Raw genomic sequence first — 26,099 nt, forward strand, 5'->3', positions numbered from 1 at the left:
CTAGAAGGCCAAATATTTTTTCAGAGCTAGATGCAGATAAAAATTATATTCAATTTGCAACCTGATGGAGGTCAGTATAGATGGACTAATAGAACAAGTCCCACACACAGCTAGAAGCCCAAATATTTTTTCAGAGGTACTGTAGATGCAGATAAAAATTATTTTTAATTTGCAACCTGATGGAGGTCAGTATAGATGGACTAATACAACAAGTCCCACACACAGCTAGAAGCCCAATATTTTTTCAGAGGTAGATGCAGAAAAAAATATATTCAGTTTGCAACCTGATGGAGGTCTGTATAGATGGATTAATAGAACAAGTCCCACACACAGCTAGAAGCCCAATATTTTTTCAGAGGTAGATGCAGAAAAAAATATATTCAGTTTGCAACCTGATGGAGGTCAGTATAGATGGACTAATACAACAAGTCCCACACACAGCTAGAAGCCCAATATTTTTTCAGAGCTAGATGCAGAAAAAAATTATATTCAATTTGCAACCTGATGAAGGTCAGTATAGATGGACTAATAGAATGATGCTATGCCCAAAAGATTTTACTTCACTAGGTGCAGTAAAAAAATTGGTATTCTATACACAGGTGGTATATCTTGCAACACAGATAGGCTACTCCACTGACTAACACACTCTGCAATAGGCCAAAAAGGATTAGCTTTGCTAGATTCAGCCAAATGCTGTGAAAAAAACTTGCACAGCACTGGCACAGACCTGCCTGGCAAAAACTGATAGGAACTGATGTAACCTAGTCCTGAAAAGGACTCCAATTACAATTAGTCTTTACTCCCACAACCTATCTATTTAAGAGCACAGACCTGCCTGATAAAAGTCATAGGAAATGCTGTAACCTAGTCCTTAAAAGGACTGCAATCACAACTATTCCCTACTCCCAAGCTATCTGTAGATTTGTGCGAAAATTGGCTTGAAATTAACAAGGTATAGCGCACACAGCAACAGCGGTGCCGTCTAACACGCAGCTGCAGCAGTGAGAAAATGGTGGCGACGGGGAAAATGGCTTGGTCTTATAGGGCAAGGAGATGTGACATACACTGCCAATGACACATGCCCTTGCTTGTGTGAAAAAAAGCACTTCGCTCCGTGTGTGCGCTGCTGATAGGCTGACAGATTGCACCTCCCCACTGTAAATGCGGGAAAGAGAAAAAAAAAATGGAGATCTTCATTGTTCCTGCAGAGATCCATCCCCTGCCCTTCCCCCCACCCCGCTGTACACTCAAACTGCGTATTAACATTAATTTTCATCATTACTGAGAAAAAATCCAGTTATGATTTTGGTGCACGAACAGTTATCGAACATAACCTCGAACAGCCGAATTTTTCTCAAATTGTTCGTGTTCGCCGAATGGCTCGAACACCGCCCAAAACAGCTCGAATTTGAGATTGGCGAACAGTTCGAGTAGAACAACGCTCATCTCTAGTGATAATACAAATAAAACATTGTTAGTTTCACGTGCAAAAAAAACGGGATCCCAATGTGCCTTGTTTCTGTGGACGCTGAAAAAGGGTTTGACAGAATGCACTGGACTTTCTTGAAGAGCACCTTACGAAAAATTGGGTTGGGCTCTTTCTTATTATCTAAAATTCTATCCTTTTACACTGACCCTAAAGCGATAGGGTAAACGGCCTTCTATATGACACATTTTCTGTTAAAAATGAGACAAAGCAAGAGTGTCCCTTATCGCCTCTCCTATACACATTGGTGATGGAACATTTCTCGGTAGCATTACAAAAAAATCCAGATATTAGTGGAGTTACTATAGGCTCACATCACTATAAACTAGCTCTATACGCAGATGACTTGTTGCTCTATTTTCAAACCCAATTATCTAATTCCCTTCTATACTAAAGGAATTTGAAGAATTTGGCCAAGTAAGCGATTTTAAAGTCAACTACTCTAAATTAGAAGCAATAACATAAGACAACAGCTAATTTTTAACTTTCCCTTTAAGTGGCAGAAAGACACATCTAAGTACCTCAGTACACAAATTCCAGGCAACATGGATGATCTGTATAGTTTAAATTATATCCCTGTCCTTGAACAAACTCTTCAAAATTGGTTGTATTTATGTGATAAAATGGACATTTTGCCAAAACTTCTTTATATATTCCAGACCGTTCCTGTCTGCGTTCCTCAGACCTTTTTCTCCCATCTCAACAACGCTATTAGGTAGTATGGGGAATGTCGAGGTCTAGGATACGTTTTAAAATATTGTGATGTTCCAAAAATAAAGGGGGTACTAGTATGCCTGATCTAAAAAAATTACCATCAATCTTTGATTCTTATTAGAGCAGTGGACTGGTTCACGTCTGTGGAACATAAGCAATGGGTGAAACTGGAAGGGGACGTCTATCCGTTGATACTCACATCTCTACCTTGGATTGACTAAATACATGTACAAACTAAACAATTACCAATACCCATTCAACACATTTTGAAAACATGGGATCAAGTCTTAATCTCTTCATCTATACCACGTAGGTTGGGTCCATTAATGCCCTTGTTTGGCAACCCAGATTTTCCCTCTGCTTCAGGTACGGGCTCATTTCTAATCTGGGACTGATCTGATGGGGTTAGATTGAGACATGTTCTCATGGGATCAGGCTCTTTTCCTTCATTTATAGAACTTCGTGGCTCCTTTCCAATTAGGAGTCTATCCTGCCTGACTTTTTTTCAGCTCAGGTCATTTATAAATTCTCACATGTTACTAGTATAAAGGATGAACTCACTCCGTTTGAACCCATAATCACTCAAGTAGGTCCTTGTTCTAAACTTCTATCTTGCATACACAGAGCAACACAAATGGACACCAGCAATGACCCTCTACCCTTTACTGGGGTTGGGAGAAGGAATTGGGTCGTCAAATTTCAGAGAAGGATAGGCAAAAAACATTCACACTCTCCCACAAATTATCTATTACTTGCCGTGCCCAGGAGAAAAACGATAAGATTTTATCTAGATGGCACCATTGTCGCACTATGCTATGTAGCATCTTCGGACTTGTGCTGGCGGTGTGGTGGTGCAGACGGGTCTGTGTTACATATATGGTGGGAATGCCCATCATCGTCGGATTCGGTGGACTACGTTGGACCTGCATGCTTCTTTTTTGGGGGGGGGGGGGGTTATTAAAATAGTGAACCAGGAAAAGTGTTGAGGAGTGTTTATTCAAATTAAGTATTTTTTCGTGGGTGTTTTTATTTTTGATTACTGGGTCAGTAATGGGTTTGTCTGATAGACACCTCTCCATTACTATCACCAGAGTTTGATGCCAGCTGTGATTTTTGACAAACCACAGCTGCCATTAACCCCAAGATACTTTACACCAATTGTCAATGCATCTGGGCAATTGGGAAGAGCAAAGGCAAAAAGCCATAATTGGTGCATCTCATGTGATGCTCCACTTCTGGGGCAGCTATGAGCTGGTATTTTTAGGCTGGGGAGGGCCCAATAACCAGGGACCTTCCCAACTTGATATCAGCTCTCAGCTGTCTGCTTTACCTTTGCTGGTTACAAAAAAATAGAGGGAACCCATGTTGTTGTTTTTTAATTATTTATTAGGTTAAACAAGGCTCAACTCCCTTTAGCTCCAGATGAAAGGCTCTAAAGGGCGCAAATTTATAACATATAGGGGGTTGTGAAATGATATATCTGCAGGACATCTATCTATTATCCATCATATCTCTAACATCTTTCTATCGATAACTGTATATAAGATTGTTTTCTTAGTTTTGTAATCAGCTTTTAGTTACATAGAGGATTATAGTCAGTAAAAGACGATGTTAATAACGCATTGTATATGGATGTAGGCGAGAAAAACATCTCACACTCGCATGACACTCGTCTAACTATTCGAGATGAACATCGGAGCGATTTATAATCCGCTGATGTGAACGAACCCTCAGCCGGACTCTTCTGAACATAGTCTTTCAAAGCCGCCCTACCTGGAAGGGGTTAAACATACGAGATTTCGGCCTTTTAGCTCCTGGTATGAAGTGGATAGCACAATCATATGCCGCCATATAGTAGACGTCTGGTAACTGGTAATAATCACCTCATGTGTCGTCTATTTGTCTCCAAGCAGGAAAATCCCACGTTACATTCACACATAACACTGTAGAAAAGGCGGCGCGGGGTAATTGTGCCCGTAGTGAGGGGCAAATAATGCTGGAAATGTCACTGACTGCGGAGACGTCTCCATGTAGCGTCTTCACTCCGGATATCACTGTACAGGAGCCGCACAGTTCACACTGTGCATCCACTGAGGCCCCTGATCATGTGACCCCTGACTCCTCCCCTCCTGTGACCTCATCACAGCTCCTGTGCGCACAGAGCAGCCATATATGTGGTGGCGGCTCTGCAGGTGGAGGTATGTGGAGACCCCCATTACTGGGCGCAGGGGGCATTAACCCCTTCAGCACGGAGGCTCTTTTGGGGTCTCTGTGTGGTGTGAACAGTGAGGTAACAGCTGTGGACAGAATGCGGCTTAGCTGGTTCCCGTCCACATTAGATCCATTCAGACGACTGCAGGATGAAGGACAGAAGCCCAGAGAAGTCCTCACACAACGCCATTATTCCTCTCCTAGTTCCAGCACAGTAATGTAGATAGTAGTGATAACCGTCCACACATAGAGGACGATCCAGGACCTCAAATAACATAAAACCTTTATTCCTTCATTTTATAACCTTATGTCACAATAATGATGGGACGTCATCAGAACATTGGAGGAAAGAATCCAGAGAGAATTAAGGTGGAGGTGACGCGTTTCGGAGTGATACTTCTTACCCAGAACCGAAGGTAAGAATGAAACCCGAGCAGGATATAAATGTCTGGAGCAGCCGCTCCTGTGCACAGGATGAATGGCGGCATTAATAGATGTAATAGATGTGATACAAAGAAAGACAATGATGAAACACAATCATCTTACAGTCATCACAATATGGCCCCTTCACCGGTCTGGTAATGTAAGATCAGATCCTCCTTCTCTTTATACCCTCCGGTACGATGGATTTACCCTCAGTGTCCAGGAAGCTTCACGGTTCAGCAATGCTCCTCTGCCATCTCACCTCCACCTGAACTATTTACCCTTTCACTGCCACAAAACTGAAAGTTCTTGAAGTCACCATTGTGTTCTCTTAGGAAATGTGTGGAAACGTTGGAGGGGTTAATGGCCGCGGGATTAGTGGGGTCTCCTATGTGCTCATTAATTCTCTGCCTTATTTACGGGAGGAGCAGCCGACATATCTGACATTACATCCCAGACACTGAATACAATATACTACAAATTCTCTGCTGCAGGTGATGCATTGTGTAATGAAATGTTTTATTTAATGTGATTAAATCTATTTCTTGTGTTCGGCATATTTACATGGTGGACATTTATCAATGCCGCATTTGTGAAACCCCAGAGGTGTAAGCCAGGTTCTCGTTATGTGTTTCTCTTACGATTAAACCAGGAGACAGGAGTTGTGAAAGGGTCGGGGCCGAGAACAAACAATCCTCTCCTAAAACCATCAGATAACCATCTTGTGAGAAAGGTATTCAACTACAGACTCCAAGGAAGAAACTGCTTGTTGTCTGTGGCCGAAAATATATACGTTTTATTACTAGATGTAAAGCAGAAAACTAAATACTGTAAAATAATAAATCTCATATCTTTCCACTTATTATCTCCAGTAATTGTATTATTACACAGGATTTTTATGATGTTGCATCGGCTCATCTTCTCATTCAGATCTCTACAATATCGGATCCTCTCAGTGAAGATCTTCTATATAAGAGAATTTTCCTGATTTACCAATCAAAGATGGATATGGATAGAGACAAGATGGCGGAGAGGATATTACACCTCACCCTAGAGATCCTCTTCCGGCTTACTGGAGAGGTGAGAGATTCTGATGACGTCACATTACATCATTCTTATCTATGGGAATAACAGATGGACAGAACTGGAGAGGTGAGGACTCTGGAAATGTCTGTAGTGAGATTTATTAATGTATCGCTCCATAACCAGGATTACACAGTAGTGAAGAAGACCTCTAATAAGCGCTGTCAGGCCCCTGTGTCTGAGGGATGGGGAAGACCCCTGAGCCCAATCACAGAGCCCCCACCTCACCCCCTAATACATGAGGACATCAATGACCAGAAGATCCTAGAACTCGCCTACAAGATGATTGAGCTGCTGACTGGAGAGGTGACACTGCTGGGAATGCTGGGACATTATACAGTAATGCTATGAAGGGATTGGGGGATGACGGTATCATTGTATGTGTCAGGTTCCTATAAGGTGTCAGGATGTCACAGTCTATTTCTCCATGGAGGAGTGGGAGTATTTAGAAGGACACAAAGATTTGTACAAGGACATCATGATGGAGGTTCCCCAGCCCCTCACATCACCAGGTAATAGACAGGACTAAATACACACGGCCTATAATTATCTGTATCTAAAGAATGAATCCAGTCCCTGTATGTGTTTTCTCCAGATCTATCCAGTAAGAGGACAACACCAGAGAGATGTCCCCGTCCTCTTCTTCCACAGGACTGTAAACAAGAAGATCTCAGTGTTCCTCAGGATCATCAGGTAGATAGAGAGAAGGTGTCATGAGATCTCCCCTATGATGTGTAGACGGCTGTGAAGGTCTTGTGTTCAGTCTTGTTTTATCCACCAGTATTATATGTTTTATATTTGTGTAATGAGAATGGTGGAGATAGCAGGATTAGAGCTGATCATAGATGGGACTTCTCCATCTGTCTGTGACTTTTACAATATTTGTTTCAGGGTGAAGATCTGTCCCATATTAATACCACAGAGACATATGTGAGGGGTGATGAGCGGTGTAAAGAGGAGATTCCTACATATGACTACCCAGGTGAGTAGTAACCACTAAATGCAGAGTAGTCACAGATTCTTCTCAGTCACCGGCTGTGGCTGCTTTATCGGTGGTGTAGTCCGGCCGTATCACAATCGTGTGATCACCATTTTGCCTCTAGATCAAAACGTTCTCCTCCACCCAAAACAAAACTGTTCAAATTACTTTGGGCATTGAAAGTCCTTTCTGTGCTGCTGAATGTCCTCATATGGTCCCTACAAGACCAGGTCCAGTCTTTCTGACCAAACTTTGCTTTTATAATCGACAACATCAAATGTGCAGTGAGGCCAAGTGTGAATTTCTGTACAATAACAACAGAGTTTCCCTTTATCCTGACTTTTCAATTTATTTTAAAAGCAACTAACTTCAAATAGTATTGCGATAAACTACATAAAAACATTACACCTGTGCGATGATATATCTCTAAGCTAAATTTAAGACCCCTCAGCTCTGCAGTATTATAAAAAGTTCTCTTTGAATGTCTAATATTTCTTCTTGACACTCATCTGACAGAAAATATTGTCCCTTACGATAGTTTAGATTGCCAAGAGCCACCGAGCCCCATACTCTAATTACCCCAGAGAGGTTTCACCACTAGTTACTCATTTATTACTGATGAAAACTGTTGAGTTTGATCATTTCAGAAAATGTGTAATTATCTATACTCACAGTTTTTGACTACAGCAGTTAGTTCCCAAAATACTCTGATTAATCCACTTCCCGCTGCCGGTTTTGTGTTCCTATCAGTGCCCATTTTTTATATCTGACGTATGTCACATTATATGGTGATATCTTTGGAATTCTTCACAAAGGATAATAAGAAACAGATACACCTTACAAATTATTTTACGGTTGTATCCTACTATCTGTAAGTAAAGATATAAATCACTGCACTCCCTATGAGTGTGCACGAGTAGGGGCCGAACCCTGGTATATCAGATCAAAGAGCCTCGGCACTCAATCGTCCTTTTGCAAGAGAAAATTTATTGACTTTGTGAAATAAATCTGTACACAGAAATAACACCATAACGTTTCGGTCTTAGCGACCTTCTTCAGTTGACTGTAGAAAATAGGACAATGTCATAGACAATTAGATACAGAACGATACAAATATCATTTCTAGATGACATAGTGAAAAAACAGCATATCATAAGTAGTGAAACAGAAATCCTTCCTATTATATTATACAAGTGTGCACAGTAATGCATAAGCGAAATATATAGCTTATAGATACACAGTATACTTTTCCATAATATGTAGGGAAATCACAAAGGAGGGGGGGGGGGGAAGAAGGACAGGGAGAAGGGGACAAAGGGATGGAGCACATAGGTATGGGGGGAAGGGGAAGAAAAAATAGAACACAAGATAGCTGGCAGAAGTGGGCACATACCGGGTAATTCTGCGAGAGATGTGAGCAACAAGTGGGTCCCAATAGGGCTGCCTAAAGGTGAGAAGGTGAAAGAAATCAGAGGCAAGGACCTCACAGAGTGCGCCAGAAAGGCGTGCTGTGCCAAAGGTTACCTGCTGAGAAGCGCGTGGAGGCATGGACATCACAACGCGGTCTCCACCGCTAGTTGGAGTAACCATAAGTGCAGAGAGGGAGGTTAATAAAGGGTCTAAAATGCAAAAGACGCGCGAATCCGAAACGCCGGACCGCGCATACCGGAAGTGCCATACGACGCAACCGGAAATGACGTTAGCGGGTCACCGTCTGCGTTCCACAGAGGGAGAGCACAAACCGGAAGTCCCGGTTTGAAGCGAACAGGAAGTGACGAAAGCCGGTGCGTTCCATGAAGGGATCACTTGCGTTCCAGGACGGTGTACATAGCCAGGGGAGGGAAACAACGAGAGGTATAGATGGAAAACGAAGGGGAGGTGGGAGAGGACCACAGTATAAGGTGAATCTGCAACAAAAGAGACATAAGTTAGAGCGCACACGCGAACTTACATAAACACGCCAGTCAAAAACATGGTGGCAAATTGATTATAGGGTAACACTGCGTCAAAACAGTAATAAATAATAATAAATGATAATAAATAAATAATAAACTGAATATTTGAAAATGTACAACAGCGAACCAGATGGACAAAAGAATCTTAGGCCCACATGTATGGGATAATCCACCCCGATTGAGGACCCAGGTGACAGTACATCAAGAGGTGTAACATAGTAACTGTATATAAACAGATAGAGGAGCAGGGGAGACTTTAGTTAAAGGAGAGGAGGTCGTATTCCCTATTCAATCCCCTGGGAGAAAGGGTGTCCAATGTGTGGATCCAGAAGGCTTCACTCTGTTTAAGGAGTAGGATCCTGTCTCCACCGCGGCGCGGCGGTACCACTTGTTCCAGAACCTGGAACCTAAGTTGGGAGATGTTGTGTCCTGAAGTAATGAAATGATAGGGGATTGATAAGAGTAGATTTTTACACCTGACCGTAGATTTGTACTTTGAAATTCTGTCACGGATTGGTTGCGTGGTTTCGCCTACATAGAGGAGGCCGCATGGACATTTGATGAGGTAGACGACAAACGAGCTGTCACAGGTGAAATACCCTTTGATAGTATATTTCCTACCGGTGTGCGGATGGTGAATTGAGTTCCCTTTAGTAACATTGTTACACTGCCTACAATGAAGGCAAGGGAAGGTACCAGTTTTGGGTTGTTGAAGGAAGCGTTGTGTCGAAAGAGACCTATTAGTACCAATGTCAGCTCTGACAAGTGAGTCTCTCAAATTGGGGGCACGTTTAAAGCAGGGCATAAAAGGCCTTTGAAAGCCAGTGACAGAATTTCAAAGCACAAATCTACGGTCAGGTGTAAAAATCTACTCTTACCAATCCCCTATCATTTCATTACTTCAGGACACAACATCTCCCAACTTAGGTTCCAGGTTCTGGAACAAGTGGTACCGCCGCTCCGCGGTGGAGACAGGACCCTACTCCTTAAACAGAGGGAAGCCTTCTGGATCCACACATTGGACACCCTTTCTCCCAGGGGATTGAATAGGGAATACGACCTCCTCTCCTTTAACTAAAGTCTCCCCTGCTCCTCTATCTGTTTATATACAGTTACTATGTTACACCTCTTGATGTACTGTCACCTGGGTCCTCAATCGGGGTGGATTATCCCATACATGTGGGCCTAAGATTCTTTTGTCCATCTGGTTCGCTGTTGTACATTTTCAAATATTCAGTTTATTATTTATTTATTATCATTTATTATTATTTATTACTGTTTTGACGCAGTGTTACCCTATAATCAATTTGCCACCATGTTTTTGACTGGCGTGTTTATGTAAGTTCGCGTGTGCGCTCTAACTTATGTCTCTTTTGTTGCAGATTCACCTTATACTGTGGTCCTCTCCCACCTCCCCTTCGTTTTCCATCTATACCTCTCGTTGTTTCCCTCCCCTGGCTATGTACACCGTCCTGGAACGCAAGTGATCCCTTCATGGAACGCACCGGCTTTCGTCACTTCCTGTTCGCTTCAAACCGGAACTTCCGGTTTGCGCTCTCCCTCTGTGGAACGCAGACGGTGACCCGCTAACGTCATTTCCGGTTGCGTCGTATGGCACTTCCGGTATGCGCGGTCCGGCGTTTCGGATTCGCGCGTCTTTTGCATTTTAGACCCTTTATTAACCTCCCTCTCTGCACTTATGGTTACTCCAACTAGCGGTGGAGACCGCGTTGTGATGTCCATGCCCCCACGCGCTTCTCAGCAGGTAACCTTTGGCACAGCACGCCTTTCTGGCGCACTCTGTGAGGTCCTTGCCTCTGATTTCTTTCACCTTCTCACCTTTAGGCAGCCCTATTGGGACCCACTTGTTGCTCACATCTCTCGCAGAATTACCCGGTATGTGCCCACTTCTGCCAGCTATCTTGTGTTCTATTTTTTCTTCCCCTTCCCCCCATACCTATGTGCTCCATCCCTTTGTCCCCTTCTCCCTGTCCCCCCCCCCCCTTTGTGATTTCCCTACATATTATGGAAAAGTATACTGTGTATCTATAAGCTATATATTTCGCTTATGCATTACTGTGCACACTTGTATAATATAATAGGAAGGATTTCTGTTTCACTACTTATGATATGCTGTTTTTTCACTATGTCATCTAGAAATGATATTTGTATCGTTCTGTATCTAATTGTCTATGACATTGTCCTATTTTCTACAGTCAACTGAAGAAGGTCGCTAAGACCGAAACGTTTTGGTGTTATTTCTGTGTACAGATTTATTTCACAAAGTCAATAAATTTTCTCTTGCAAAAGGACGATTGAGTGCCGAGGCTCTTTGATCTGGTATCCTACTATCTGGGCACATGGCAGGTTAAGAAGGGAAGGAGCGCCATTTAGCTATTTGAATGCAGATCTTGCTGGAATAGTTTGCAGACACAATGTATTGGGGGCACTGTTCATGGTCACCTAGCAGCTCAAAAGATGGTCACCATAAACAGGCTTGGCGCTATCTACTCTGTTTTCTCCGTATCTGGACTTACACAGAGGCCCCTAGGCTTGGGCCATGGTGTTACCTGCTGTTCTGCGGTGTGAGATGGAAAGAGGAATAGTCAGGTAGCCGGATCAGAACCAGGAGAGCAGAGAAAATGCAAAATCAGAAGACACAAGAGTAGTCAGTAAACGGGCCGAGGTCACAACAGGAAACAAATACACAAGCCGGGAGCTGAGCACAGAGGACTGAACCAGAGGAGAACAAGGCTGTATTTGGCAGCTTCCGGCAATATGCTTCCAGCTTTAGTAGGGTGTGGTGCTTTCCAGTTGGCTGAAGTAGGGAGCAGATTACTTCAGCTGGACAGCATACACACCCATACTGCCAGACTGGATGGTACTACAGGTCCCAGGCAACCTAATCTTAGTGGCTGGACAGGGCCTGTGCCGCCCAGAGCTTCTGGTTCTGACGTCTCCTCCATCACCAGCGCTGCCTGCAGAATGAATAAGGTGGCGCTTGGTGACAGAAGCTGACGTCGCAGGAGCAGGTCCCAGTGGAGATGGGTCACACCATTTGCAGAAGCCTTTACTATGACAAAAGGCAGAAAACTAGAGCAGTAGAAATCCCCATAAAGTGACCCCATTTTGGAAATTATAACCGTGAATGAATTAATCTTTAGAAGTAGGGAATATTTGGACTCTACTCTACTTTATCGGAAATTAGCACTCAGTGGATGTTGCAGAGTGAAAATTGTGCATTTGCCATTTTGTTACCCAACACATAGTGCCCAGATTGTGCTCCAGGAGACACATGACTTGCCCAGGGGGATATGGGGGAAGCTCGGTAACCGGGCCTTGACCTTCTGTGGGATGTCACGGCAGTCGGCTCCCGGCCCGTACCCTGGGGTCACTCTTTAAAAGGGGGTTTGTTAACAGTTTTGTCTTGTGACGCCACCTGTGGTTCCCAGTAATGAGTACCGGCACTTCTGCAGACCTCCGGGGGTGATGGGATGGCAGCTGGAATGTTTCTGCTCCCCACAGGCGGAGCGGGCCCCCAGGGCAGAGTTGATGGAAGGGATGCAAGTGAGAGGTGGCCCGGTCGGGTCAGGGGGAATGATGGTCACGCACACAGGGGATTCGCTTCAGTACCTTTACTGGTGTAACGGCAGGTATGGTCCAGGGTACCTAGTAGGAAGGGTGCACTTCTGGACTCTCCCCAGTGAGCAGGTAGTAGGCCTCCTGGTCCGTTTCTTCCTTTCTCTAAAGTTTCTGGCCAGCCTGGAACTAGGCCTAGCTTCTATGCTGTTTCACTCTCTCACCTGTCTGCTTGGTAATAGAACTTTTCTCCGGCTACCACTATCCCTGGACGCTGGGGCCTTCGTGGTTCCTAGTTCTGTAAAATGATGGTAGCTTCAGGTTAACCAGGGATCTGGAATCCTCCTGGTATGCCGGTTGTCCCTACTGGGTGTAGAGGACCCTGTAGGCGCGGACCCGGTGTCCGGCTTGTGTCCTGGGGTGAGCTTCAGATGCTCCTCTGCCCCCTTAACTCCTCTCTCCTCTCCTTGCCTCGGCCACACTCGGGGCCCTCAACACAGCAGCAGACGTGCTGCTCCTTCACTGATCTAAAGTGTCAGCACACTCCGACTACCTAACTCCACCCTCCAATATATATATTCCTAAGATGGGCCTGAGTGGGGACTTGTTCTTTGTGGGATGAGTGGAAGTTTTTATTGGTATTATTTTCCCCAACATAACAGGTTCATCCTATGAGGTTTTCTATTAAACTGTGAACTGTCATTGTCTTGCTGAATAATTCATATTTTTACAGAGAGTTTAAGTAGAAATGTTAAAAAATATAAAATTCAAGGATATTTTATTGAAAAATAATAATTGATTTTTATCATAGCAGATGACTGTACCAGGAGATCAGACGGACAGCTGACATCTTCAATTTTTAAATCAGATGATCTTGAGATCCCACAGGATACAATTGAAGTGAATACCATTACTCCAGATATCCCATCATCCCCTCACAGCAAAGATCTGTCATCTGATCCTTTGAAACAGCTCCGGTCTTCTGATACATTACCGACTACTAAGGAAAATCAAAGTCACAAAATAAGCATTAAAAAACAAACTGCTCATATAGCAAAGACGCCATGCACAGGTCCTCAGTGCTATCCGTACCAACCTCATCGCGAGACATCACGTGACCTGACGTCACGCAGGTCCTAGCCCGGACGAAAAGGTACCGCCACATCTGGGTGCCCGCCTCCACTGGAGCCTCCGGCCGGGACTCCGTGTGCGGCGAGACACCCACACTGCAGAGCGTCATAAGCTCCCACCCGCAGGTCAGTAAAGTGACAGGCACCTGGAATGACCACCGACTACTGCCAGCTAATACCGCTACCACAAGGTACGTGATCGGTACCGTTAAGCTGCTGTCTGTCACGCACGACCTCAACCACATTGCGTGCCACCTTTTACTATCAGTAAACCAACGTTAGTCTAAAGTACTGGCTGCCCATCCCTGTCAGCCATCTACTGACAGACCACCTTGGAGCAGAAAGAACACAATCATTTCATGCTCGTCCTGCATACAAGTGATTAGCAACTCTCAATTTTATCCGCCAATTCGCCAATCCAGGACCTCACAGGATTGCGCTTTCCAGGAGAGAAAGGCCACTTACCAACTCAGGGTAATTCACCACCCAGTTACCATTCTGAATTTAGTATAATTCCTATTTATAATTTTTTAACCCTTACCCAGATACAGTGTAAAGCCGGCAGTGACCTAATGACCTTGGAGCCAATTACACCTTCACTCCTTCTATAAATCCAGGTAAAACCCTGTTATACCGCTATTAACATATCAACCCTGAGTATGCGCCTCCTTACTTTCTCCTCTGTCCCTACAGACAGCTGACCTACAGCATCCCTACGGATCTGAAGCCACCACTAGAACCGCCCTCTCACACCAAGCTCTAATACTCCACATTAATATTATAACCTATGTAAAAATCAAATAGTGATTAGGTCATCCTCTAACTGCCATTCCCTTTCCTTTCAGGTGATCCTCACCCAACATCAAGCCTCCTACCCACTAACCCCATCTAGCACATTCCAATCAGGAATTTGTCTACTATGTGGTTTTAAAACGAACTTGGTCAGCCATCTCTAGTCTGACAATTTTATTCTACATGTGCTTTTAGACAAACTACTATTTGAGCCTTTTTAACCACTGAATAAAATAATATAAGTTTTACCTCACCCGCTCATAGCCTGTTTATTAGTCCCTAAAGCTGACCAGGACCAGCGCAGATACTCTATACACTTACTACTTAAACCCTTGCAGTCTTTTTTGGTTTACTGCGCGTATCAGCAGCAGGTCACGGTTGTGAGTCCACCAGCGCCCCCTAAATATTATTTATATAATAAAACATCACATTTACAGGATTTAAAAAAACACCCCCAACCCTCCCCACCAGAACCCCCCTTTTCATCCCTTACCCATCTGATTTTGCATAAGACTGTCGTCCCTCCTTGACGTACAAATACCAAATGTATCATGAATTGCACAACATTCTATCCATCCTATTATGTTGCTATTATAGAACTAGCATATCAAATATTATGTCTCTGACCAACTCATCCAACACCACACTTGAGCATTTAACCCAATCCCCCCACTGTTTCCCCAGCTGAAAACTGCTGTTCACAAACGCCCTCCATCCAACCTCACTGAGCTTGAGCTGTTTTGCAAGGAAGAATGGGCAAGAATTTCAGCCACTCGATGTGCAAAACTGATAGAGGCATACCCCAAGCGACTTGCAGCTGTAATCGCAGCAAAATGTGGCGCTACAAAGTATTAACTCAAGGGGGCCGAATAATATTGCACGCCCCACTTTACAGTTTTAAATTTGTTAAAAAAGTTTAAAATATCCAATAGATTTCGTTCCATTTCACGATTGTGTCCCACTTGTTGTTGATTCTTCCCCAAAAAATTAGAATTTTATATCTTTATGTTTGAAGCCAGAAATGTGGCAAAAGGTAGAAAAGTTCAAGGGGGCCAAATACTTTCACAAGGCACTGTAAGATGCATAATTGTTATATGGGCACTGCGGCTATTGTGACTGTCAAGTTTTATTATATATATTTTATATTATTTTCTATGGGAAAAATGTGGGCACTGTTTTCGGGGGCACAGTTTTACCATCTAAGGGTACAAAGGAGGCATTTTACTTTGTAAGAGGCACATTGGTGGGCATTATTATGTGAGCAATAAGAGGATCAGGAATAGGGACACAGCAGTGGTTCAGCATTGGGGTGACAGCGGGATGAGGAGTTTGTGCAGGTTGGGAATAGATGGGGACAGTGCTGGAGGTGTGAGAAGTCAAATGTTTCTTTGTTGTAATCTCTGCAGATGTTGCTGGAGAAGTTGTGATATCGGCCCGGCCCAGATGGAAAAGACGGGAAAAGTGAACGACTCCATCAGAAAGAAAACGTCAGCTGTGAGTTAATTTAATATAACATATATGTAGCATCGGCGTCCCTGCCCTCTGCTAGGCAGGGACGCCGTCCCTCTCACCTCCGCGCTCCTCACGTGGGTCCCTCCAGCGCTTCTCTCTCTCGCCCCCCGGCTCCTGGCGCGGCTTCTCCCTGCGCTCCGTTCCCTGCTGTGGCCGGCGCGCGTCTCTCCTCCAGCAGAGTGCTTAGGGCGCGCGCGCGCGCACTCCCCCCCTCTTAAAGGGACTGCGCGCGTCTTCCTAAAAAGTCCCCGGCCAATGGCCAGAGGACTTCCCACATTTAAGGCACCTCCTCCAAAATGGAGGTGCCCGAGCAACAGTTGTCGCACTGTGTCTTCACCTCTGCTTCAGCCCTCTGGTCCCTCCACTAGCCTGACTAGTCCAGCCTGATTCCTGCCTGTCACCTGTCTGCTGCCTGGAAGCACCTGCCAGCACCCGCTGAGTCTATCTTCCTGCTTACCTGGGAGCACCTGCCAGCACCCGCTGAGTTTATCTACCTGCTTATCCGGAAGCGCCAGCCAGCACATGCCGCGGCTGTCCACCAGCTTACCCGGAAGCACCTGCCAGTATCTGCCGTGTCGATCAGCCCGCTGGGTTGAAGGTACCTGCCGTCTACCCAGAGACTGTCCCCGTCACTTGCCGTGACCACCTGCCTGTCTACCCGGAGACTTTCCCCGTCACTTGCCGTGACCACCTGCCTGTCTACCCAGAGACTGTCCCCGTCACTTGCCGTGACCACCTGCCAGTCTACCCAGAGACTGTCACCGTCACTTGCCGTGACCACCTGCCGGTCTACCCAGAGACTGTCCCCGTCACTTGTCGTGACCACCTGCCTGCTTACCCAGAGACTGTCCTCGTCACTTGCTGTGACTACCTGCTTGCCTTCCCTGGGAGTCACCCGCTTCCTTACAAGGACTTCCCCCTTTGTATTGCAGTTCAGAGGTTCCACCTCCCGGTCCCGTTGCAATATGTATACAGTTGAAACCAGAAGTTTACATACACTATATAAAAAGACACATCTGCATGTTTTTCTCAATATCTGAAATTAAATCAAAATAAACCTTTCCCGTTTCAGGTTAATTAGGATTACCATAATTTTCAATATTTGCCAAATGCCAGAATAATGAGAGAGAGAATGTTTAAGGCGTTTTTATTACTTACTGCAAAGTCAAAAGTTTACATACATTTCATTAGTATTTGGTACCATTGCCCTTAAACTGAATGACTTGGGTCAAACGTTTGGGATATCCTTCCACAAGCTTCTCACAATAGTTGGTCGGAATTTGGGCCCATTCCTCCAGACAAAACTGGTGTAACTGATCCAGGGTTGTAGGTTACCTTGCTCGCAGCCTTTTCAGCTTTGCCCATACATTTTCAATAGGATTGAGATCAGGGCTTTTGTGATGACCACTCCAAAACATTGATTATGTTATCCTTAAGCCACTTTTTTAACATTTTGGCAGTATGCTTTGGGTCATTGTTCATGTGGAAGACCCATCTCCGCCCAAACTTTAACTTCCTGCCTGATGTGTTGAGATGTTGCTTCAGTATTGCCACATAATCTTTTTTTCTCATGATGTCATTGAGACAACACAGCTTTTCTTCTTAATTATGCCAGACATACTTTCTGATGGCAAGAGCAATATACCTTTATTTTTATGTTGACTTTTTAACCTGTGATCTTCTGTGGTTGATTAACACAGACTATTGTTTGAATAATCCTGATTGTTGACACTTGAGTTAAGATGATCTACAACTTATTGTCTGCAAATCTTGCAAGATAGGGTGAGCAATACTGTTTGATAATATGCTGATTACATATTATACCAGCTAAAGGGAGTTGTTGATTTGCCGAGCAATAGAGGACAAACTATTCAAGTTGATTAAATGCAGAAACATGAGCTCTTTCCACCTTCATCCCTGACACTTGACTTGTGAATGATGGCTGCAAGGAAAATTGTGATCTATAAAAAGGGGGTCTCTGTCTCTATTCGGTGAGCATGTCAGCTTAGGGGACTTCGGCCCCAGCTGGAGGAATACAGATTGGCTCCATTGACCATTGCTGAACCCTCAAAGACGTCTTAAAGAATCCAGGTTGGGACAAACAGGTCACCTGGCCCCAGACCTCACTGCCCTCGGCTAGTTTCCTAAGCTTGTCATTACCTCCTCTCTTTGGGGGTCCGCAAAAAGCGGCGTGCCACTGGAGGGGGTAGTCAGCCCTGGAAGCCCCAAAATCGCGACTGTTCTATCATAGATGGGCCAGCGGAAGGGTGAGGACTCTGTAACTTGCACCATCTTGGGTACTTGCTGGGACTGTTCTATGTGTTTATTGTCCTGTTTTGTGGTTCAATAAAGTATTGCCACACTGTTTAACCCTCACCCTGTGTTGTCTGAGTAGTGTTACGCCCACGGAAAACCCCGGGTCTTCACGGCCATCTATTTTGTGAAGTGCACCAGTCCCTCCTGCAGCAAAACAACCCCACAACATGATGCTTCCACCCCCGTGTTTCACAGTTAGGATGGTGTTTTTAGGCTTACAAGCTTCTCCCTTTTTCCTCCAAACGTACCGATAGTCATTATGCCCAAAAAGTTAAATTTTAGTTTCATCAGACCACAGGACATGTCTCCAAAAATTAAGGTCTATGTTCCTGTGTGCATTTGCAAACATTAATCTGGCTTTTTTATATTTCTTTTGGAGCAATGACTTATTCCTGGCAGAGTGGCCTTTCAACCCATGTTGATACACTACTCATTTCACTGTGGATATTGACACACTCTTAACAGCTTCCGCCATCATCTTCACAATGTCTTTTGCTTTTGTCCTTGTGTTGATATGCAATTATCGGAAAAAAGCATGTTCATATCTGGGACACAGAACCCATCTCCTTCCTCAGCGGTATAATGGCTGGACATTCCCATCTTTTTTGTACTTGCATATAATTGTTTGTACAGATGAACGAGGCACCTTCAGGTATCTTGAAATTGTACCCAAGGATGAGCCAGACTTGTGCAAGTCCACAATTCTCTTCCTGATATCTTGGCTGATTTCTTTACACTTTCCCATGATGCTACACAAAGAAGCAGTGTGTTTCAGGTGTGCATTTAAAAACATCAATAGGTGTGTCTCTAATTAACTCAGATGTTGCCAAAAAAAAAGAAGCTTCCAAACGCTTGACATCATCATATGGGCAGTCCAGAATTGTTTAAAGGCATAATGATCTTAGTGTATGTAAACTTTTGACTTTGCAGTAATAAAAATGCCTTAAAACATTCTCTCTCTCTCTCTTTCTTTCTCTCTCATTATTCTGGCATTTGGCAAATATTAAAAATTATGGTAATCCTAATTGACCTAAAATGGGAAAGGTTTATTCTGATTTCATGTCAGATATTGAGTAAAACATGCAGATGTGTCTTTTTATATAGTGTATGTAAATTTCTGGTTTCAAATGTATATATCCAGAGGTGGGTTAAGGATAGCCAGGCCCTGGGCAGTTCAGACTGTGGACCCCCGACGGGTCACGTGACGGGTCATCATATACCTGAAACAGATTATTTCTGAAAATAATAGCTGCTGAGTGAAACTATAACCAAAAAAACCCCATCAATTTATATAAAATTTACCTACAGTTAAAAGATTGTTTAAGCCATAGTATTGAACAGACCAATTGTAATATGTAACAAGTCTTTTTCCAGTTGTCACAAGCTTTTCATATCGATAGTGCAGCACAAACACAGAATACTGTAGAAAACATTTACAGTATCACATTTCCATTACAATAGAAACATCAGTCATTATATCAATAAAAAAATGTCAAATGTATAATGTAAAATAAATATATATACAGTACAGACCAAAAGTTTGGACACACCTTCTCATTTAAAGATTTTTTTGTACATTCACACTGAAGGCATCAAAACTATGAATTAACACATGTGGAATTATATACTTAACAAAAAAGTGTGAAACAACTGAAAATATGTCTTATATTCTAGGTTCTTCAAAGTAGCCACCTTTTGCTTTGATGACTGCTTTGCATACTCTTGGCATTCTCTTGATGACCTTCAAGAGGTAGTCACCGGAAATGGTCTTCACTTCACAGGTGTGCCCTGTCAGGTTTAATAAGTGGGATTTCTTGCCTTATAAATGGGGTTGGGACCATCAGTTGTGTTGTGCAGAAGTCTGGTGGATACACAGCTGATAGTCCTACTGAATAGACTGTTAGAATTTGTATTATGGCAAGATAAAAGCAGCTAAGTAAAGAAAAACGAGTGGCCATCATTACTTTAAGAAATGAAGGTCAGTCAGTGCGAAAAATTGGGAAAACTTTGAAAGTGTCGCCAGGGGCAGTTGCAAAAACCAGCAAGCGCTACAAAGAAACTGGCTCACATGAGGACCGCCCCAGGAAAGGAAGACCAAGAGTCACCTCTGCTTCTGAGGATAAGTTTATCCGAGTCACCAGCCTCATAAATCGCAGGTTAACAGCAGCTCAGATTAGAGACCAGGTCAATGTCACACAGAGTTCTAGCAGCAGACACATCTCTTCAACAACTGTTAAGAGGTGAACGGATGGACTCTACATGCCTGGTTCCCACCGTGAAGCATGGAGGAGAAGGTGTGATGGTGTGGGGGTGCTTTGCTGGTGACACTGTTGGGGATTTATTCAAAATTGAAGGCATACTGAATCAGCATGGCTACCACAGCATCTTGCCGCGACATGCTATTCCATCTGGTTTGCGTTTAGTTGGACTATCATTTGGACTATCATTTATTTTTCAACAGGACAGTGACCCCAAACACACCTCCAGGCTGTGTAAGGGCTATTTGACTAAGAAGGAGAGTGATGGGGTGCTACGCCAGATGACCTGGCCTCCACAGTCACCAGACGTGAACCCAATTGAGATGGTTTGAGGTGAGCTGGTCCGCAGAGTGAAGGCAAAAGGGCCAACAAGTGCTAAGCATCTCTGGGAACTCCTTCAAGATTGTTGGAAGACCATTTCCGGTGACTACCACTTGAAGCTCATCAAGAGAATGCCAAGAGTGTGCAAAGCAGTCATCAAAGCAAAAGGTGGCTACTTTGAAGAACCTAGAATATAAGACATATTTTCAGTTGTTTTACACTTTTTTGTTAAGTATATAATTCCACATGTGTTAATTCATAGTTTTGATGCCTTCAAATGTACAATTTTCATAGTCATGAAAATACAGAAAAATCTTTAAATGAGAAGGTGTATCTAAACTTTTGGTCTGTACTGTATATATTTCATAAAGCCACCAGAACCATAAACTGTAGAAAGTATCCTCTCACTAAGCCTAAGCTCAAGCACAGCAGATAGTTTGGGGTTTGTTACTTGTTACATTTTATAAGTTAACTTGACCTTCAACCAAGGGGACTTAGTAGAGATTTGTCTCTGGAAGCGTTACCCTTTTCCCCTGTATGATGCTGACCAATCATAAACTGGAGGCAACATGGAGGGAAAAAAAGAAAACACCCCCAGATTAGGTAAGACCTGACCTTTTCTGTGTAATAGAAGACTCGTGTTTGAAGCACTACTCCAGGAACTTCGTTTAGTTGCACCATTCCAGCACTGAAATAAAAAACAAAACACTAGACCGTAGCTTTAACCAGGTTACAAAACTCTCACTAGCGGTGATTACTGTGCAGGGGAGGAGAGCGGAGGTGTGTGATTCCATGTACTGCTCTGTATCTATCCCAGGCTGTGTGGAGTAATGTCCTGGGACCTGGGGTAAACGCTGAGCGCTATATGTGACACGTGCTGATCGGACACTGCAGCTCTCATCTCAGTCCTGTCCTGCTGCTGTGAGACTAGAGCTGTAGTGTGCGATCAGCATTTATCCCAGGTACCGGGAAGTTATTCCCCAAAGCCTGGGACAGATGCAGAGCAGTATATGGAATCTCACATCTCAGCATAGTAATCGCTGGAAGTGAGATTTTTTTAACTAGTTAGACGTGTATTATATCAGATATAGAGAAAGCCATTTCTGATATTCTCTGGGGGTGTGCTCTTTATCCTCTGCATGACACCTCTTGCATATTATTGGACCACGTCATACAGGGGAAAAGTAAATGCCCCCTTAGTTGAATGGAAAATTGGCGTAAAGTTTACAAGTTGATATCTCTGCAATGGAGATGAGAAATAAAAGAAACCATGTTTTATTCATATCTTCAGTCACTTGAATGTAAAGTAACTAGTTCCTCTTTAAAGGGAATCGTTTAATAATATGAACCTGGCCCAAACCACATATATAGGCATGCAGGTCCTTGAAACCTAAATCCAATGACAACTTTATATATTTTATCTGCTGCTGCATACCCAAGAAATCAGTTTTGTAACTGGACTTGAAATATGATAACTAATGGGTGACTGGTCTGGTGGGCATTGTTTTCCTTAGACTAATTGTTCCACAGTGCCACTAATCATGTTATCATGCCCTGTGGGTTTAAGTGATATTATTTGCAAGAGCGGTGCCACTAACAGCTCTTTGTAAATTTCAGCATCACTGATAATGCACAGTAAGCCAGGTGTCTACCTTGGCTTCATTGGAACACTGAGCATGCCGGGTATGCAGCACGGACGCAGGACAGAGCCAGCTGCGGAATTTGCAGAGAACCGTCTGTGAAGGCTGGCTGTGTCCTGTCATCATTGCCTGCAGTTAATACACTGTGCCCTGATAAAGTTGGGGTGCATACGCCTGGCTGACTGCGCAATGTCAAAGAGCCAGTGGTAACAATGCTCTTGTAAATAATCTGACTCATGCTCACAGGGGTATAACGTGACTAGTGGGACAATTAGTCTGGGAAAACAACACCCCCACAACTAGTCCCCCACTACTTAGCAAATTGCAAGCCATGTTATAAAACTGATTTTATGCATAGGCAGCAATTAATAAGCCCAAAAAAAGCCTTGTAAGAAAGGTATAAAGAGATCAATACCAGGGATTGAAGCTTGAAGAGGACAATTTGCATATTCCAGGTGCCTTCTGGGAAAAGCGAAGAGTCTCCTTCAGCTAGAAGATCGTTGGGTACATCCGGGGCCAGCTGCTTGGAAAGCATCGCCAAACCAGGGATTGAAGCTTGAAGAGGACAATTTGCATATTCCAGGTGCCTTCTGGGAAAAGCGAAGAGTCTCCTTCAGCTAGAAGATCGTTGGGTACATCCGGGGCCAGCTGCTTGGAAAGCATCGCCAAACCAGGGATTGAAGCTTGAAGAGGACAATTTGCATATTCCAGGTGCCTTCTGGGAAAAGCAAAGAGTCTCCTTCAGCTAGAAGATCGTTGGGTACAGCCGGGGCCAGCTGCTTGGAAAGCATCGCCAAACCAGGGATTGAAGCTTGAAGAGGACAATTTGCATATTCCAGGTGCCTTCTGGGAAAAGCGAAGAGTCTCCTTCAGCTAGAAGATCGTTGGGTACAGCCGGGGCCAGCTGCTTGGAAAGAATCGCCAAACCAGGGATTGAAGCTTGAAGAGGACAATTTGCATATTCCAGGTGCCTTCTGGGAAAAGCGAAGAGTCTCCTTCAGCTAGAAGATCGTTGGGTACAGCCGGGGCCAGCTGCTTGGAAAGCATCGCCAAACCAGGGATTGAAGCTTGAAGAGGACAATTTGCATATTCCAGGTGCCTTCTGGGAAAAGCAAAGAGTCTCCTTCAGCTAGAAGATTGTTGGGTACAGCCGGGGCCAGCTGCTTGGAAAGCATTGCCAAACCAGGGATTGAAGCTTGAAGAGGACAATTTGCATATTCCAGGTGCCTTCTGGGAAAAGCGAAGAGTCTCCTTCAGCTAGAAGATCGTTGGGTACAGCCGGGGCCAGCTGCTTGGAAAGCATCGCCAAACCAGGGATTGAAGCTTGAAGAGGACAATTTGCATATTCCAGGTGCCTTCTGGGAAAAGCGAAGAGTCTCCTTCAGCTAGAAGATCGTTGGGTACAGCCGGGGCCAGCTGCTTGGAAAGCATCGCCAAACCAGGGATTGAAGCTTGAAGAGGACAATTTGCATATTCCAGGTGCCTTCTGGGAAAAGCGAAGAGTCTCCTTCAGCTAGAAGATCGTTGGGTACAGCCGGGGCGTGAATTTGTTTAATTTGTTTATCCTAGGGTATCACAAGAAAGAAGACAGACATCAAGTTAGCAGGGACAAGGAGCAGCATAGCAGATGTGACAACCTACATGGTGAGCTGCAACATGTGCTACATGTTCACAGATCGACCAGAAGCTGAAACTAACTTCACCTGCTAGAAGTGTAGACTACTGGCTCTTTTAGAAGAAAAGGTGCGGGGACTGGAAGAAAGAATTGTGACATTAAAACTCATCAAGGAAAATGAAGACTTCCTGGACAGAACAGAAGCGTCACTACTGGTCACGGAAAGTGATGGAAGTGTCAGAGAACCTCCAGAGGCAGACAAGTGGAGGCGAGTGACCAAAAGAAGCAAGAAGACCATGGAGACACCACCAACCACACAACTGAGAAACAGATTCCAAGGACTTGTGGAGGACGAAGATGGCACACCTAAGGATGAGGAACTACCAGCAAGCAAAAAAGAAAAGAGTACCCAGAAACACCCAGAAGCGGCAAGAAAAAGGACAGCCAAGAAGGGAAGAAGAGTGGTGGTGGTGGGAGACTCACTACTGAGAGGAACAGAAGCAGCTATCTGCAGACCGGACATAACCGCAAGAGAAGTATGCTGCCTCCCAGGGGCGAAGATCAAGGATGTTACCGATAGGATACCGAAGCTCATCAGTTCCAAGGATGTCCACCCATTTCTTCTGATACATGTTGGCACCAATGACACAGCAAAGAAGGACCTACCGACAATCTGCAAGGACTTTGAAGCATTGGGGAAGAAAGTAAAAGAACTGGATGCGCAGGTAGTTTTTTCTTCTATCCTTCCAGTAGACGGGCATGGCCTCAGGAGATGGAATAGGATCCTTGATGTGAACAACTGGCTGAGACGATGGTGCAGACAACAAGGATTTGGATTCCTGGACCACGGTGTGAATTACCTCTATGACGGACTCCTTGCCAGAGACGGACTACACCTCAACAAACCCGGGAAACACACATTCGCCAGGAGACTCGCAACACTCATCAGGAGGGTGTTAAACTAGAAGAAGAGGGGATGTGAAGAAAAACGCCGGACACGAACATGAAACCAGAGAACATACTAATGAAAGATATGAAGTGCGACAAAGAAGGTCCAAGACAAGATACTTGGAAGGGAGGTAAGAAAATTTCTAATACAATCCACAGGGAGAAGATTGAAACAAAACAAAATCGTGTAAACTGCGTGCTAGCAAATGCCAGGAGCCTGACAAACAAGATGGATGAACTGGAAGCAGAAATATCTACAGGTAACTATGACATAGTGGGAATAACCGAGACATGGTTAAATGAAAGCTATGACTGGGCAGTTAACTTACAGGGTTACAGTCTGTTTAGAAGGGATCGAAGAAGTCGGAAAGGGGGTGGAGTCTGTCTGTATGTAAAGACGTGTCTAAAGTAATGTTGAGCCACCCCCGTAGTGTTCGAGTTCGGTTCGGTTCGTCGAACACCCATGTGTTCGTCGAACTGTTCGTCGAACACCGTTAAAACCAATGGCAGGCAAACAAAAACACATAGAAAACACCTTCAAAGGTGTCCAAAAGCTGACAAACTGCTCAGAAGACACAACTAACACATGGAAAAGTGACAAGTACATATAGTCATGCGAAAAGAAAAGAGGTGGAGGAGTAAAAGGAGGGGGAGACACAGATATAGGCATGTCATGCCCTTCTAAAATCCAAAAAGTGAGAAGCCGACACGTTCAGTCCGCTCCTGCCCGTGCCACCTCCGCGTCGCCGGGTTTGTGCCAGAGCCGCGGTGAACCCTGACGGCCAGCCCCCCTCTCCCAATACTGGTGCCTGTCCGCTGGTGGGTCGAGCGAGCCCCCCTGTGGTGGAGGCAGCTCTAAGCTTTTTAATTTAAATTGTCTCTCTAATTTGAATGAATACACTTTAAATCCATTTACAAGGATCTATTGGAGGGCAAGTCTCATGCCAGCAGCCGCGTAATTCCAGCTCCAGTAGCGTCCACTAAAGCTGCTGCAGTTAAAAAGCTTTTATAAGGATCGAGCTCGGCTGTTCACCGCAAGGCATCCTACTGCCAGTCCCAGCCCCTATGCCTTGGGGTGCCTCCTGATGCTCTTCACTGAGTATCCCATGGTCCCGAAGCATTTCCTTTGAAAAAATT

The 26,099-nt window shown here is 44.3% G+C and overlaps 2 protein-coding genes across 2 annotated transcripts in view; both read left to right on the forward strand.

Moving 5' to 3' along the window:
* The first annotated feature begins 4,341 nt into the window (after nucleotides 1–4,341).
* Nucleotides 4,342–26,099, forward strand: part of LOC141182625 (uncharacterized) — a 324,672-nt gene continuing 302,914 nt past the window's right edge. Inside the window, exon 1 of the mRNA XM_073660789.1 lies at nucleotides 4,342–4,398. Coding sequence (XP_073516890.1) covers nucleotides 4,373–4,398 — 26 coding nt within the window. The 5' untranslated portion in view covers nucleotides 4,342–4,372. The remainder of the gene's footprint in view (nucleotides 4,399–26,099) is intronic.
* LOC141182683 (uncharacterized) lies at nucleotides 4,346–9,929 on the forward strand. The gene is made up of 7 exons (XM_073660834.1): nucleotides 4,346–4,827; nucleotides 5,765–5,914; nucleotides 6,044–6,223; nucleotides 6,306–6,429; nucleotides 6,513–6,610; nucleotides 6,809–6,899; nucleotides 9,757–9,929. Exons 2-7 carry the CDS (start codon nucleotides 5,837–5,839, stop codon nucleotides 9,927–9,929), a joined length of 744 nt encoding a protein of 247 aa, XP_073516935.1. The 5' UTR covers nucleotides 4,346–4,827; nucleotides 5,765–5,836.

Source organism: Phyllobates terribilis, unplaced genomic scaffold (genome assembly GCF_046119375.1).
Source record: "Phyllobates terribilis strain yellow unplaced genomic scaffold, ASM4611937v1 Scaffold_35__1_contigs__length_13245226, whole genome shotgun sequence".
Classification (NCBI taxonomy): domain Eukaryota; kingdom Metazoa; phylum Chordata; class Amphibia; order Anura; family Dendrobatidae; genus Phyllobates; species Phyllobates terribilis.